Genomic DNA, 16245 nt, shown 5'->3' on the forward strand with positions numbered 1-16245 from the left:
AAAATTTATTTTTAATTTATAATAAATTAAATTTCAAACTTAAAATCTAAATCAAAAGTTATAGTGTGTGTGTGTGTGTGTGTGAGAGAGAGAGAGAGAGAGAGAGAGAGAGAGAGAGAGAGAGAGAGAGAGTAATTTTTGATTAATTGTTTTGTGCCAACAGTTCAAGGAGAGGATGTTTCCCTAGGGAGTTATGCTCAATGTAGCATGTCATTTATTAAAGATATAATAATTCACCTTTAAAACCTATTTATTGTCTCAATCCTCTCTCGCTCTACACTACTCTACCTTATCCCTCCCCTCTCTCTCTCTCTCTCTCTCTCTATCTATCTATCTATCTATCCTCTCTCGCTCTACACTACTCTACCTTATCCCTCCCCTATCTATCTATCTATCTATCTATCTATCTATCTATCTATATCTATATATATATATATATATATATATATATATATATATATATATATATATATATATATATATATATATATTTATTTATTTATTTCCACTTCTCTCTATTTTTTTAATCTCTTTGTCCATCTCTCCCTCTACCGTGTTCTATATATCCTTATATATCTATCTCTCTATCACTCTATCCCACCATCCATATCTCTTTCTTTATCTTTCACTCTACTTCTCTTTGTCTCTCCATCTATTTATTTCTATCTTTTCCTCTCACTCTATCTTCATCTTTACCTCTATATATTCCTCTCTCCCTCTCTATTGCTAGACATGTCTCCCTCTCACTATCCATCCATCTCTCTCCCTCTTTAATTCCCTTTCTCACTTATTGAACTTCTATATTTATATCTATTTGACTCTCTCTCTCTCTCTCTCTCTCTCTCTCTCTCTCTCTCTATTCATATACTACACATATATGCAAAAGTAGACCAACATTTTTTCTAACTAACCTTCCACACCTCTTCGGCATACCCATTGCACACCAAGGTGCAATTGCTAGTTATTTGTATGCCCCACAATACACTCACATTCCTCGTGAAAGAAAATATACAACTAAATTTTCTTCAATCAATTCATGATTACAAATGATTGCTTTTCCTTTGCATTTGAAAATTTTGAATTTCTTTTATGTACTTCTATTTTTAATATTTCAAGCAACTTGAGAAATTTATGTGAAAATTATGAGCACATTTCTTTAGAGAATTTTTAAAGATGTAAACAAAACTTATATTAGTTACTACAAAAACCTCTTCTTAAATAGCCTTATTTATAACAATCTCAATTTTGTAATGGCACATACTTTTTATTTTCTATATAATTTTTAATAGTTTTTAAATATGTTGAACATTCTAAATTGAAAGTTTCTCATTTACAATTTCAAAATATCTATAATTTAATTCTACATTAATATATGACACTTAAAAAAAAACCATATAAAGTTACCAATTGTCTATGAAAATACAAATTACACAACAAAATATCCCTTGTTAAATGACGTTGTAAATAATATTACACTTTTTCTTTTTTACTTAGGAAAATCGAAAATTTAATCTAACGATCGAAAACTTCACAATTTACAAGATGAACCCCTATAACCTTATACTTACCTATCATCGACTAATACCATATAGTCATCATCCACTTAACCCTTGCACCTAACAATATTGAATGTCTAACCCCCTGTCCCCATGCGGCTGCTTAAGTGCATTATCTGCTTAAATTTAAGCAGCTGATGTGTCCCCATGCAAATTTTTATTTAGGGGAATTGGATAAATTGGAATCTCTCCCTATTTTAGTGGAGCAGCTACTGCTTAGAAATTAAAAATAAGCTTTCAAAAAAAGGGGGGGCTGAAAATAAGCAGCAACTGCTTATTGAGAAAAATGATATGTGGCTCCACAATTTTTTTTCCCTCTTTTTATGTTTCCATTTTTTTCTCTAAAATTTAGGTGAAAATTTATTATTATTAAAGATTATATTAAAAATACAATTTAAAATAACTGCTTGTTTTTATAAGCAGTAAAATTCAACTTTCATGGGGCCACCAGCTCCACAAATTGTTGCTAAAAAATTTGAGCAGCAGCTGCTAGCCAAAACAAGCTAAGCAGCCACATGGGGACCTGCCCTAATCAAGATATTTCTTCTAATTGTTGTGTTGATCCATTCCATCAAAATAGAGGCCCAACAACTTCTTTCCCAAACTATGTGAACTCAGTTTTCTCTTCCCAAACATTTAAACTCCAGCCTTTTGACGTCCAAAATTACTCCCATCAAGCTTTATTCACACTTGTTCAGAGCTTTAGGGAAAAATATGGCGTCCATTCCATCCATTAGCCTTGGCACACAAGGCCTCCAGGTGACCATTTTTAACTTTTATCAGTTACCTTCATTGCCTGCTTGAACTCTTAGTTTATACGTACATAAATTAGCAATATTCAAGAGCAATTACAGTTTGTTATGCCTTTCTAAGTAGCCTTTTCCTTCTCTGCCGAACTTTTACTGTTTCTTTAAATCTTGGAAATTGGAGTGATGTAATTCGCTTTATTTTGGTATATATCAGATTTTCCTTTGGTTAATTATTGTGTATTTTTTATCCTCAAATCCTTGCAATTGGATCTCTCAGTGCCACTTCATTGGTCATATGTTTGATTGTATTGAAGATGTCCAAAATTGATTGCTTGGTGCAAATTTTCAGGACTCAATTCCTTCCTGAGCGAATTGAGTTTAGAGTCCTACCATCAGCTTTATTTCTCGAAATTAGAAAACTGGATTTCAAGGGCTTGAATAACAGTGTACTCTTTCCTCTCTTGATCTCGTAGTTTCATTATCATCTTTCATGGGTTGTTTATACTTCCATCAGTCCTTGCTTAGGGTTCTCGAGGAATTAAAACCCTCGAGAAATCTTCGTTTATCCATAGCTACACTTAGAGACAGAACATAGCTACTTCTCAATAGTACTCTCATTATTATTATTTTCGGAACTGGAAAGCATTACCTAAAGAAGCAGAAATTGTGAAAAAACCCTGATAAGTCATTAAATTCATGAATTGTCAGGTTTCGAATTTTTTAGCCTAAAAATGCTGGAAATGTTTGAATAAATCAGGATATTTACTAATTTTTTTTTAAACTAGGTTTCCCCCAAAAATGGCGAAAAACATGCTATTTTTGATCATGCTAAACCAATTTAATTTTCAATAGGTGATTTGTTTTGTCGAAATAGCGTTTTAACCATGTGGCAGGGAGACGTTCGATTGTTTTAAATGATTCCCTTCTTCATCGTCGAGGTTTTATGAGCACGATTAGACAGATTCCCAATTATAAATGGCGGACAAAGTCTTTCACGGGCATTTCATAGGCGATTCTATCCTCTGCAACATGTTTACAGAAAATATCGATGTTCTTTTGGATTCATTCCGTTTTTCCCTTAAACATTTCTTATATCGTTTTCCTGTGATACTTATTGTTTTTCCCTTAAAATTTCTTTATATTATTTTTATTATTATTATAAAGGTTACTCGCAGTTAGTACGTGATCAAGGAATGGGACTTTCTTAAATTGTTTTTTCCCATTTTTTAACCATTCACTTCTTTTTATATTTTAACCATTACATTATAAAATAGAATATAATTAAAGAAGTTTGAAATTTTAAAAAAATTCTTTATATATAGTGTAGCCGTTGCTAGTATTAGGGCAAGGGAGTGGTGCCCTCTTCGAATGAAATGGCCGCCTGGATAGTGAAATGCCCACAGTAGCGAAAGGAATTACTTTTAATGAATATTGTTAGTTCATTAGTTGTATGTTAGAAGGTAACTGTAGAGATTAGCTGTCTGATTATCGGATTAGTTGCACCCAATGAATGAATGGATGAAGATTTAAAAAAAAAGTCAATATCAACGAAGGAATTTTGGTGTGCCCTCCATATCTTTATATTTTTATGTTGATGATCATAAAGATTCTGTACGTGATTGTTTGACACCTTCAATTGGTATTAGAACACTAGGAGGCAGGAGAAGCGTGAAAAGTTGCTCACTGTTGTCTCGGCAGGGTTTAGATCACTCCCCTAAGGAGCTGCTGAATGTATTTTGTTGCTGATTGGTGGTAATTGTGAGGAGAATCTTGTCTGGAACAAAAGTCGGTGCAGACAAAGGGGTTTGGTTGTTTGTAGACACAATAATGTTTCATTGCTGGAAGTGTGGATGTGAGGGCATTTGAGTCAAACTTCCAAATAGACCACAACTTTTGCTGGGAGCATGGAAGAATTGAGAGGCGAAGTGCAAAATTAAAAAAAAAATGTTTTAAGCTTCATTTGATCGCTGTTTAAAGAATAGTCGGCTTCACAATAGCCAGTCGATTTGTGGAAAGGAGGACAGTCAATTTATTGAAACATTGCTTGGCAAGGAGTACAATTTTTTTTAGATAAGTATTTTTTTGGATTTGGATGAAATATTGTTGGAACCTGGAAATTGTTAATTTGTATGTGATTATAGAGGGAATATATTACATGGGAAAACGAGTTTTTTAATACAAGAGATGAAGTTGATTTTCAAAGGTAATTTTTAATTAAAGGTTACATGAATGAAAAAGAAAGGTAATAGGGGTAGTGTACTAGTAGTCGTTATAGCTAACTTCACACACCCACAGATCTTAAATGGTACATCAGGTTTTGACAATTTTTTTTGGTTGTCTTTGTATGCGACTTAACTGCTTAAAGCTATTGTTTTGGCTTTTGGCTAGTAAATATGTACTATGTAGGATCCGTTATGCACACAAGGGTCAAAAAGTACACATTTCAAAGTGTTGCTTGAATCCTACTTAAAGATGCCCCAATAACTGTGCACTTAAAATTGCCAATACTTATGCACAAATGACCTAGTGGTTATGCATAAACGCCCTAGTAGTCATGCACAAATGGGCCAATTATGGAGCTAAAAAGCTAAAAAGTGAGCTGCTATTGGTACATTTGAAATTTATTAATGGGATTTTAGTTGTCATCTTTTTGGTTTTTGTAAAGTTTGTAACTGGGGGGTTGGGTTCACAAGGAGTGCACGGTTATTGGAATGGGCATGGCTAGTGGTGCTCTTCTCCTAGCAATAGGTGAGAGATCTTTTTGATATATTTGTAAAAGGGAGAATATTCTTTGTAATTGTTTGGAGTTTGATGGCAAATTTTCTGGTTATATTGGGGTTATTGATTGTTATTTTTGATGGGACGAATTTTGCTTATTGGATTACATGTATATAAACTTTGGTAAAATCTAATGATTTGTGAGAGGACAAAAAAAACTATTGTTGAAATGGCTAGAAGCATTAGGAAAGAAAAGAATCTAGATTTAAAAGTTTTTGGATAGAGGTAGTCACTACTACAATCCATTCGTTGAACATGAGTCCCACAAAAGCAGTTTATAGAAAGACTACTAAACAAGCTTGGTCTAGTTTCATACCATTTGTTGCTCATCTAAAGCTGTTTGGTTTTATTGCTTATGCACCATACCTAGAGAAAAAAGAACAAAGTTGGATGACAAAAGCCTTAAATGCATCTTTATTGGTTATTGTATTGAAAACAAAGCTTATAAACTATATGATCTTGCCAAGAAGAAATTGATCATGATTAGAGATATCATATTTGATGAAAGAGCACAATATGCTCTTGATGAAAAGGATAAGAACATTGAGATGATTTGAAGAAATCTAATCCCCCTTAATGATATAGGCAAAGAACACTATCATCTACTTGTGTTTAATGCATAGTTGGAAACTTGATATCGGCAAAAACTTGCTAGACCCAAAAAACTCGACTTGGCAAAAACTCAGCAACTTAAAAATTGCTTAAATTTCATTAGAAACACATGTTTTTTGTAAAATATAATGACAAGATGTACCCAATGAGTCCATAAATGAGTGCAAAAATATTTTCTATTAAATTTGATTGATTTGAATGCAAATCAAGTACAAAATTGCATCCTCATGCAAAATCCCGATGGCTGATAGTTTGATACAATAGATAGCGAACAAAATGTAAATAGTAAAACTAAATGTAAATACAACATTTTACATATTCCTCTTCCTTGATCTATTGAAAACTATGGTCTAGTCCTTGGAATCTATTGTGGCTCCTCACTTGGCATGAAAGTATTATTGAGAAGTAATTGGTAAAAACTTAATTGATTTTTATAGAATGATCGAAAGATCATTATATAGAATTACAACAACGATGTTTCTAAAAAGAAACAATCGTAAAACAGAAAGAAACTAAAATTACAATATATTTACATAATTGACCATTAAATAATAGTAAATAATATTATTCTAATGCCCTCCTTTAATGGTCAATTTGTCAACAACACCAAGCTATCCCCTGAATTTAGCAAACTTATCTGGACTGAGAGACTTGGTGAGAATATGTGTAGTTTGATCCGCAGTTGGAACATACTGCAACTGAACTGAGCTGTCTTAAACAAGCTTCCGAATAAAATGACAACGAGTTTCCACATGCTTGGTTCTTTCATGGAAGACGAGATTCTTGGCAAGTTTGAGAACTCCCTGATTATCACAGAACAAGGGAGTCAGACTTGCTTGAGATATTTGCATATCCGCAAGCATTTGGCGAAGCCAAACTACCTCACAAGCTGCTTTAACTGCTTCCCGATACTCTACTTCTGTCGAGGAGAGAGCCACTGCATGCTGCTTTTTACTAGTCCATGTGCTTGCACCAGATCCCAAACTAAACACATACCCAAATGTTGATTTCCTGTCATCAACCGAACTTGCCCAATCTAAATTTGTGTAACCACCGAGTCTAGGATCGTGACTCCTAGTTTAAAGAAGTCCATAGTTAGAAGTACCCTTCACATAATGCAGCACACGCTTTGCTACTACCCAATGATCAGCCTTGGGGGCTGTCATGAATCATGAAATGTAGCTCACTGCAAAACTGAGATCAGGTCTAGTGGTAGTGAGATAGATTAGACCACCCACTAGTTGCTTGAATGTTGTTTCATCTATAAGAGGAGAATCAGACTTGGTTGACAACTTTAGTCTTGTCTCCATAGGCGTGGAAGCAGATTTACAATCCTGCATTCGAAACCTGTCAAGCAAGTTCCTGGCATACTTAAACCGAGAAATAAAAAATGCTACCATTAGTTTGCCAAACCTCAACACCTAAACAATAATGGAAAAGCCCCAAATCTATCATATCAAAAGCCTTGCACAGGTATTGTTTGATTTCAACATTCGAATGTGCTGAACTGCAAGTAATGATCAAGTCATCCACATAGATAACAAGAAACAGAACATCATCACAAGAGTGTTTGATATACAAATTACTGTCATAAGGGCTATGCTGAAAACCATGAGCAACCAAGTATTGATCAATTTTGATGTACCACGCTCGAGGAGCTTGTTTGAGTCCATAGAGTGCTTTCATGAGTCTACATACTTGATGTTCTTTGTTGGCAACCTTGAAACCAGGAGGCTGCGTCATGTAGACTTCTTCCTGCAACTCATTGTTGAGGAAGGCACTCTTAACATCCATTTGATGGACTTTCCATCCAAACTGAGCCGCAATAGCGAGAAGAAGACGAATGGTGCTCATCTTGGCAGTAGGAGCAAAAGTATCCTCATAATCAATGCCCTCCTGTTGTGTGAATCCTCGAGAAACCAATCTGGCTTTGTATTTATCCAAGGAAGGTACCATCTGCATGATACTTGACCTCATACACCCATTTTCAGCTAATGGGCTTCTTCCTTGGAGGAAGAACAGAGAGAACCTAGGTGTTGTTCTTTTGAAGGCTTTGGTATTTTGCGTCCATTGCCTGTTCCCACTCTGGAATCCCTTTTGCCTCTACATATGTCTGAGGCTCATAAATGCTATGAATGTTGGCCATGAGAGCAAAATTGATTGTAGATTGCTGTTTGCTCTTGTTTCTAGAAGATCTACCCTCAATGAGCTCCTTAGGACGAAGATCATTGATGGTCTTAGCCCACCATTTAGGCCAGAGAGTAGAAGAAGCGACATCAGGTGTAGGAGGAATAGGTGGAACAGGATTGGGAATAGGTGGAAGATTAGCATCATCCTGAGGAAATTTAGGTAGTGCATCATCAAATTCAAAATTTGCATCATCCCTCCCATCAGGTGAACCAAATGGAAGACGAACACGCAAATCAGAAGCCTTCAAAGTCAAAGGTTGATCCTTAGAATGCTGCTTAGACGAGGAAAGCTGAAATGGTCCTTGTTCTTCATCAAAGACAACATCACAACTGAAGATAAGACGACCAGTGTCTACATCAATCAGCCGGTAAGCCTTGTGGTTGTCACTGTACCCTGTGAACATAAGCTTGTGACTCTTGGAAGCCAATTTGGAGTGCTTGGCATCTAGAATCCATACATATGCTTGGGAGCCAAAAACATTTAAATGATTGATCTTGGGTTTGTGACCAGTCCAGGTTTCCTTAGGAGTCTTCCCCTTAACAACATGAGTGGGAGACCTATTAAGGAGATAGACTGCAGTAAACACTGCTTTTGCCCAATATTTCTTAGGAACATTTCTATGTTCCAACATTGACCTAGCCATTTTTGTAATGGTGCGGTTGCTGAAGAACACAAATGGACACTAAGAGGGGTGGGGTGAATCATTGTAATTCAAAACTTTAAGTTCAGTGTGCAGATTTTATGGATGTAATGCAAACATAAACACACACACACAAGAGCACATCACATAATACTAGATGTAGGAGGAAAACCCAATGTGGGAAAAACCTCAGTGAGAATAGCCGCTGGAGTCTACTGCTCCAATCCAGCCTCACAGTAAATAACAGTTAACAATATGTTTTAGGGCACCAACCCAAGGAGAACCAACTCAAGGAGCACCAACCCCTAGTTTTATGAGCACCTACTCAAAGGAGCACCTACCCCTACTCTGAGCACCCACTCAGAGAAATACAATAATATTTAGTTGTTACAATGCCATGATAAAACCTTGTTACAAATGTGTTTTGTAACACTTACAAATCTTTCACACTTTCAGAAAGGATCTCTTTGCCTACTGGTATTCTTCCTCTGTTTCTTTCTTCTCCCTCTGTCCGATTGTCTTCTTCTCTCTGCCTCAGCTTCACCTTTCTCAGACTACTTTGCTCTCAATTTTCTGCTACTACAACTACCCTCTCTACTCTGTTTATGCAACTGCTCTCTCTTTGACTCTCTCTGTCTACACTCTCATTTCTTCACTCGATAGCTACACCTTTTCAGCACTTCACACACACAACCTATCAACTAGTGGAGTTGTCTTTATTTTCAACTCTATCTCTATCTCATCTACTCCTGTCGAAGCACATCAAATTGCCTCTGCCTATAGTCAGCTCTCTGTATCAACAAGATTTTATTCTTTGTCTTCAGTATGATCTTAGACTAGCCGCTCACATTAAATGTGTTTTATCTGTCTTCAAGTTGTTCTGTACATAGATTACTAAACTTGGTAATCTCAATCTGCCCTTCTAGAATACGGTTTGCAGTAGATTGGAATTGATCTTCTAAATCGACTGACCTTGCTCTATTTCTTCTTTTTAGTCTTTGTACTGGGTTGCTATTTTTAGCAAGTTTGATCTATCTAGCAGATTTGATCCTACCTCTATCAATCATCTCGAGCCCATCAACAGACTGCAACAGGTTTGCCATTAATGAGATTACTATCTTTTGTCGATCTACCCAGACAGGATTGACAACTACCATATTGAGATCCACCGTCACCAACTTCTGCTTATCTGATTTGTTTTGTCCACCAAGGAGCCACATGTCTTCATAGTCTTTGTCCAGATCAGATGGTCAAGGTCGATCAAATTTCATGTGGACAATTGGGTTGCACAGATCGGTTGATCTCCATGCTGTGACTAATCTTTGTGTTATACGTTTTGCAAACACATCGGGTTTACAATAAGGACTTATGCCGATCCACTTTGTCATTTGGATTTCTCTTTCCTCAAGTTCATCGCCATAGTTATCCCAAACAAGATCCTCCAAGCCAATCGACCACATATCGGAATTACCATTAACTATTGGCATAAGAAAAAATGTGCTAGAACAACAATATAAGTTATTTTGATGACATATTGTCAACCTCCCTTTATCGGCATAGGTATTTCGAAACTCAAACTCCACGGTGACAAACTTCATTGGCATAGGTTATCCGAAATGCAAAATCATCTTTGATTTCACTTATCGCCATAAGCTATCTCGAAACACAATCTCCATGTTGACACACCTTATCGGCATAAGTTACCCCGAACGCAACTCCATCAGAACAACCAACACTATCGGATTAACATCTGGACACTAACCCGTCAATACAAACTTATTCCGATGACCCAACATGAGCATGCATCGACATAGTTATTCCGAAATCACAACGCCACAGTCCTTCAACATATCGGCATATGTTATTCCGATGATCTTACCAAGGGGTCTAGTCTTCATTTTCCTTTGTCGGAATAGCTCACACTATCGGCATAGTGGGAATTTGTCATTCCGCCTTCAATAGCTACTCCGATACACATCCTTGGTCTCTTGGTTGGCATAGCTATTCTGATACAATGATGTCGGAGTAGTTTGTTCTATCGGTATTACACAATATTGTTACTCCGCCTTTGTCAGCTATCCCGATGAGATAACTTCACCTGCACAACACTTGATCGGCTAAGTTATCTAGATATGATAACTTCACCTACACAACACTTGATCGGTTGAGTTATCCCAATATGATCACTTCTGCAACCTACAACACTTGTTTCTCTACATCCTCTTTGGCATCCTTGCAACACTTGTTGACATCAGTGACAATAATGCCAACAGTTGCGACGTTCTACAATGCGTTTTGTTGAGGGGTGTATGGTGTGGTTAACTTACGTTTTATGCCATGTATATCACAAAAAGTGGAGAAAGCAGTAGAACAAAATTCCCCCCCCTTTATCAGACCTAAGTGGAATAATAGAACAACCAGACTCTTTCTACTAAGGCCTTAAATTTCTGAAATATGAGAAACACATCTGATTTCTGTCTAAGAAAGTACACCCACATTTTTCGACTGGAATCATAAAATAAAAGCAAGAAACACCTGCACCCAGTAACTGGAGTATTCATTGGACCACATACATTAGCGTGGACCAACTGTAGTACATTAGAGGCTTGCCATGAGTCATCATCCTTGAACAGTGTCCTGCGTTGCTTCCCAGCTTGACAAGCTTCACAAACTTGCTGATTCTGAGTTTGAACTTCTGGTAGGCCATGTACTAAATCTTCCTGAACAAGTTGAGCAAGGTAGTGAATGCTCAGGTGACCATATCACTGATGCCAGAGACTGGTGATAGAGGATGATTTAGCTGCAAAGGCATGCTCAAGAGAATCACCATATCCACAAGTCTGTAAAGACCATGATCCTCAATGCCAACAGCTACAATAGTGCATGTTGCACGATCAACAATCGAACACTTGTGTGAATTGAAGATGACATCAAGTTGAGAATGCCGCATGATCTGACTCATCGAGAGTAGGTTTAGTTCCACTCCACGAACATAGTATACATTGAGGAATATGAGATTCCTCCAACAAGACTGTATCTGAATGTTGCCCTTACCAACAACGGTATACTCTTCACCTCCTCCAAATATGGTTGAATCATTATAGGGAGAGAATTCTGTAAACCAATCACCCCTGTGAGTGAAATGCCTAGAAGCACCAGAATCTATATACCAGGCATAAGATTTCACATGATTTGAAGGTCTTTTAGCCATGAAGGTGTAAAAGGCAGACTCTTTCTGCTCTATGTGCTCAATGACATTGGCTTTAGGCTGAGACCCCCCCTGCTTCCACTGTTCGGAAGCTATCTGATTGCGACAATCCTTGATCATATGGCCATATTTATGACAGTAGTTATATTGAACCTTCTTCTTCTTCGAACCATCCTGAGACTGACTGGAGCCTTCTGCTGAGATGACTGAGCTTTGCTGTTATCCTTGTGAAAAGATTTGGTTGCAAAGGTTTGTTTTGAGGAGGATGATGTGGCACCGCTACCAAACTGTTTTTTCCAATGCTCCTACTGTAGAAGTTTGGTGCATAACTTTGGAAACTTCAAATCAACATTCGTTGAAGTAATGTTGAGAGTTTCTATAAAGTTCTCATAGGATTTAGGTAGACTTTTCAGGGTTATTGCTACCATATACTCGTCCTCCTTTTTCCGACCAATAGCTTCGAGCTGATCTCAAATCTCTTTAATCTTCATGAGATGCTCCTGTAAGGACACACGTTCATCCATCATGATGGAGAACAACTGGTTCTTTAGGAAGAACGCTCAACTTTTGTTGGATGTCTCATTCAATTCCTTCAAATGCTTCCAGATTTTTGATGCTGATTTGCCTGAGGGAATTTGAGGCAACTGGTCATCTGTGATAGAGAGCTTAAGGAGCATGACGGCTTCTCGATTCCGGTCATCAAACTTGTCCTAATCTGATCCGGCTGTGGTAGGACAAGACTCTTTTCCCAAAACAAGATCATCAAGGCGGTGATATTTGAAGATTGTTAGCATGCGCTGCTTCCAGGTGTTATAATTCTTGCCGTTGAATCTCTGATTGCCTTCCAACATTAATTTGGCTAATTACGCCATCTTGCACACTTCCCAATGCATGAAAAATGAAAAACAAAGAAGAGGCAGTAGCATGAAATCTGAGGCACGAATCCTAATGCAAAAAATGAAGGTAGCTGTAGGTACAAACTTAAAAAAATAGATGAAGTACGACCAACATGAATTTCGAGAAAAAATTTGTTGGCCCAAAAAAAACTGATGAAGACCCAAAAAACTACTTGAAAAACCCACCAAGAATCTGCAATTAAAATAATTTTTTGGTTGGAAATGAAGGATCAAAACCCTAGATGATATTGCAGAAACCATGTCGGAAAAAAATGCAGACGCGAAAAGAAGTCGTGGATTTCATAGAGGTCGTGGGTTTTTTATGTTTATCAAAAAGTCGTGTGCTAAGAGCAGAAGTGGGGAAATCCGTTGCTAAAAATGCTTCCGTTGCAGAGAAAAGAAGACCTATTGCCAAAAAAAATCTTGTCACAGAATAACGTAGATTTAAAACAGAAGAAATTGCGCAATCAAAAAGGCGCGAAATAAAACGGGCTATTGCCATCGCGCGAGCAGAAGGAAACACTGCGCGTCATGATTTTCAAAATCGCGCAGAGAGAGGTGTGGGAGGTCGCGTGATGCAAACGCGCACAGAGACGGGAGGTCGTGGAGCCAAACAGACAAATGCAATTCGAAAAATTGCGAATTTCTCTGCAAAATCTGTCACACAAAGCCCTCAGAAAACAAATGTGCCCAGAATTGAAAAATGCAGACAAAGGTTGAGGGCAAAAAAGTGGCATGTAGACGAAAAAACTCTTCAAAACAACAAAGATTGTAGGTTGCGTCCATAGAGAAGACGTTAAAAAATTTGTTTCAAAATCTAAAAAATTTCATTCGAAATTTTTGAAACAAAAACTTTAAAACGCACTTCAGTAAAATCTTAATTGATTTTTACAGAATGATCGAAAGATCATTATATAGAATTACAACAACGATGTTTCTAAAAAGAAACAATCGTAAAATAGAAAGAAACTAAAATTACAATATATTTACATAATTGACCATTAAATAATAATAAATAATATTATTCTAATAGAAAGGCAGTGGCTTGACCTCCACCTTGGTAGTAGATGTCGATGGCAATGACTACTCATCCTCATCAATGTCATCCATTCCTTCATCTCTTGCTGCACCCAACTCCTCCAGTGCGTGCCTCGCAAAATCAAGAATGTCATCGTTAATAAATAGTGGAGACTACTCATCCCACCTTGTTCAATCGCTGTAAGGATCTGTCTCATTCAAATCAATGGGATCATTTGATTTGTCCTCTACCCTTCTTGTGTGTAGTCAAAGGTTTTATTGCACAAAGGCGAGGTCATTGAGGTGTTTTAAAGTTAATTTGTTCCTCTTCTTCGCATGGATGGCTTTGAACAACCTCTAGCTGCACTCACAATTAAATGCACTACAAGGTTGGCACAAAATGTAGAGGGCTAATCTTTGGAGATTTGGGGTATTTGCAACCCAATTTGTCCTTTGAGACTACAAAATAGTTTTTTTAAGAGTTAGATAGCAAAGTCAAAACATATTTTATCGAATAATCAATAGCTGTAAAATTGTAACTTGTAAGATGCATTGTGAAAGACTCCAAATTTTATACTTGTTGCTTGAGTGGTCCTTTTTTGGACAGCTTGCTTTGAAGAAAAGAGTGTACCTCTTCCTTCCTTGTAACTTTCCAATTCTTTGTCAATGAGGTCTCTCACCTCAACTTGGAGTGTCATCCTCTGAATACATGTTGTGAGGCCCTCCATAACCTCTGCTTGAGGATCTGAGAAGGTATTTGAATGGAAAAACGGGGGGTGAAGAAGTATCTTGCTGCATGGATGGGTTGGTGGAATTGATTGTTCCACCTCCTATCAATAATCTTCCATATGAGATCAAATTTGAGGCTGTCTCCCTTGTAATAATTTCTGATGGACTCTTTGGCCCTATCTATGGCCTCATAAATGTACCCCATTAGGTTTTGATCCCCATCTACCAAATGAAGAACTCTAACCAAGGGTTCTAGCACCTACAATTTACAAATACAGATTAAAGTATAAAATTTATAATGAAAGACTTAATTTTTTTTTAAAATTCATTTTGAATTTAAATTTGAAGTTTTGAAGTCACCTTCATGATCTCTATAGCTCTTTGTGCAAAAAGGTTATCAAAGATTGTGCTTACAACCCTCTCTCCTTCAAGCTTCTTTGAATAAGATGAGTCTAGCCATGCTTGACTCATAAACATTTGTTTCAAAGCAGTCAATGAACTAATAATGCTTTGCAACGTTAGGAAATAGTATTCCCTATTGACATTGATGAAATTATGTGCATAAATGTACTTGTTTGTACCTTATTGTTTGCTGCAGTTCTGTACTTTTTTTTGAAAAGTCCCAATCCCTTGTACCACTAACAAAAGTAAAAACAGCAGAAAAGCCGCCAAAAGAGAAGCCTAGCGAGGAAATAGGCAGAACAAACAATGCTGCAACAAAGTTGAAAGAAGTCTAGAACCCAGCAGTAGCACAAAACATCAGCAAAACCTAGCCAGGCTATAAGGAAGATGGTAGAGAAGTGAGAGCAACGGCCACTTTCCATTCATCTTTAAGAAACTGTGAGCGATCAACTAAAAAATTGTCCTCCAATCAGCCTGTTCCCTATTTTACGACTGCACCTTTTTATGTTTTAGAACTCTGAAATGTATATTTTAGGGTAGAGGATCAAGACTAAATCTCTGTTAGGGTAGAGAGTCAAGATTAAAGCTTTGTTATTTCTATGATTTTAGTATTAAAAATATGTTTTGACCTCGGCTTTCGCCTGATTAGTTACTCATATGGCATATACTTGAGACCATAGTTGAATAACTCAAACTCGCCAATAACTCGACAATTTTATTTAACATTTTACATATTATTCACAAAGACAACTTACTAAAGTTGTTGAGCATATTACTTATTTCCATCATATATAAATCAAAATTAGAATTTAATGGTAAATACATACCATACATCAAAAAACAAGTTCAACTTTAAATGAGTTATAATGCCACTTCCACTAGCCATGTCATATGTGTTGCCTTGTCTAAAGAGATTTTTGGCAAGTTGTGTAATAATAATGTCTAAGTAGGCACACTAAAGAGTTATATCCCAATTACTTGTTACCCCCTCGTAATCAAGTTTTTTATTTGACAGATTCCAATAACTAATGGGGATTTGGGAGTTGAGACCCTAATGAGGTTGAGAGGTAGTGCCCCTCATGGGGATTTGGAGGCAATGCCAACAACAGAGTCAAGGGGTAGTGCCTCTTGTGGGGGTTTGGGGGCAACACACCCAATGGGGTCAAGGGGGAGTGCCCCTTGTGGGGGTTTGAGGGCAACCTCCCAAAAGGGTTGCGGGGCAACACCCTTGGCGCACTCCCAAATTAAGGCCTTTGAAACCTTTCTCACCAACGAAAATCACGTTTTTAAACTACAAACAGGAAAAAATAAATTATATGAATTTGGATGAGTTTTTAATACAAAAATCCATTATTTTTTGCATTTACTCAAGAGTCTTATAGGAAAAAATTGCCATGAGTTTTTCAAAAAGTCGTTGGAGAGTTTTTGGGTAAGTAACTCACCTATCATTTTGACTCGACTACTTGTG

At 37.0% G+C, this 16245-nt stretch overlaps 1 protein-coding gene across 5 annotated transcripts in view; it reads left to right on the forward strand.

Moving 5' to 3' along the window:
- Nucleotides 1-2114: 2114 nt before the first annotated feature.
- The window catches only part of LOC131032846 (probable aldo-keto reductase 1), a 127086-nt gene continuing 112955 nt past the window's right edge, over nucleotides 2115-16245 (forward strand). For 2 of the 5 annotated variants that reach the window (XM_057963922.2, XM_059221685.1), the window contains exon 1: nucleotides 2605-2751. In XM_057963922.2, the coding sequence (XP_057819905.2) occupies nucleotides 2620-2751 (132 nt within the window). In that variant the 5' untranslated portion in view covers nucleotides 2605-2619. Of the gene's footprint in view, nucleotides 2316-2604; nucleotides 2752-16245 lie in introns of those variants that run through there. The other 3 variants (XM_059221687.1, XM_059221686.1, XM_057963923.2) reach the window with 3 other exon arrangements.

Source organism: Cryptomeria japonica, chromosome 5, assembly GCF_030272615.1.
Source record: "Cryptomeria japonica chromosome 5, Sugi_1.0, whole genome shotgun sequence".
Taxonomy (NCBI): Eukaryota; Viridiplantae; Streptophyta; class Pinopsida; order Cupressales; family Cupressaceae; genus Cryptomeria; species Cryptomeria japonica.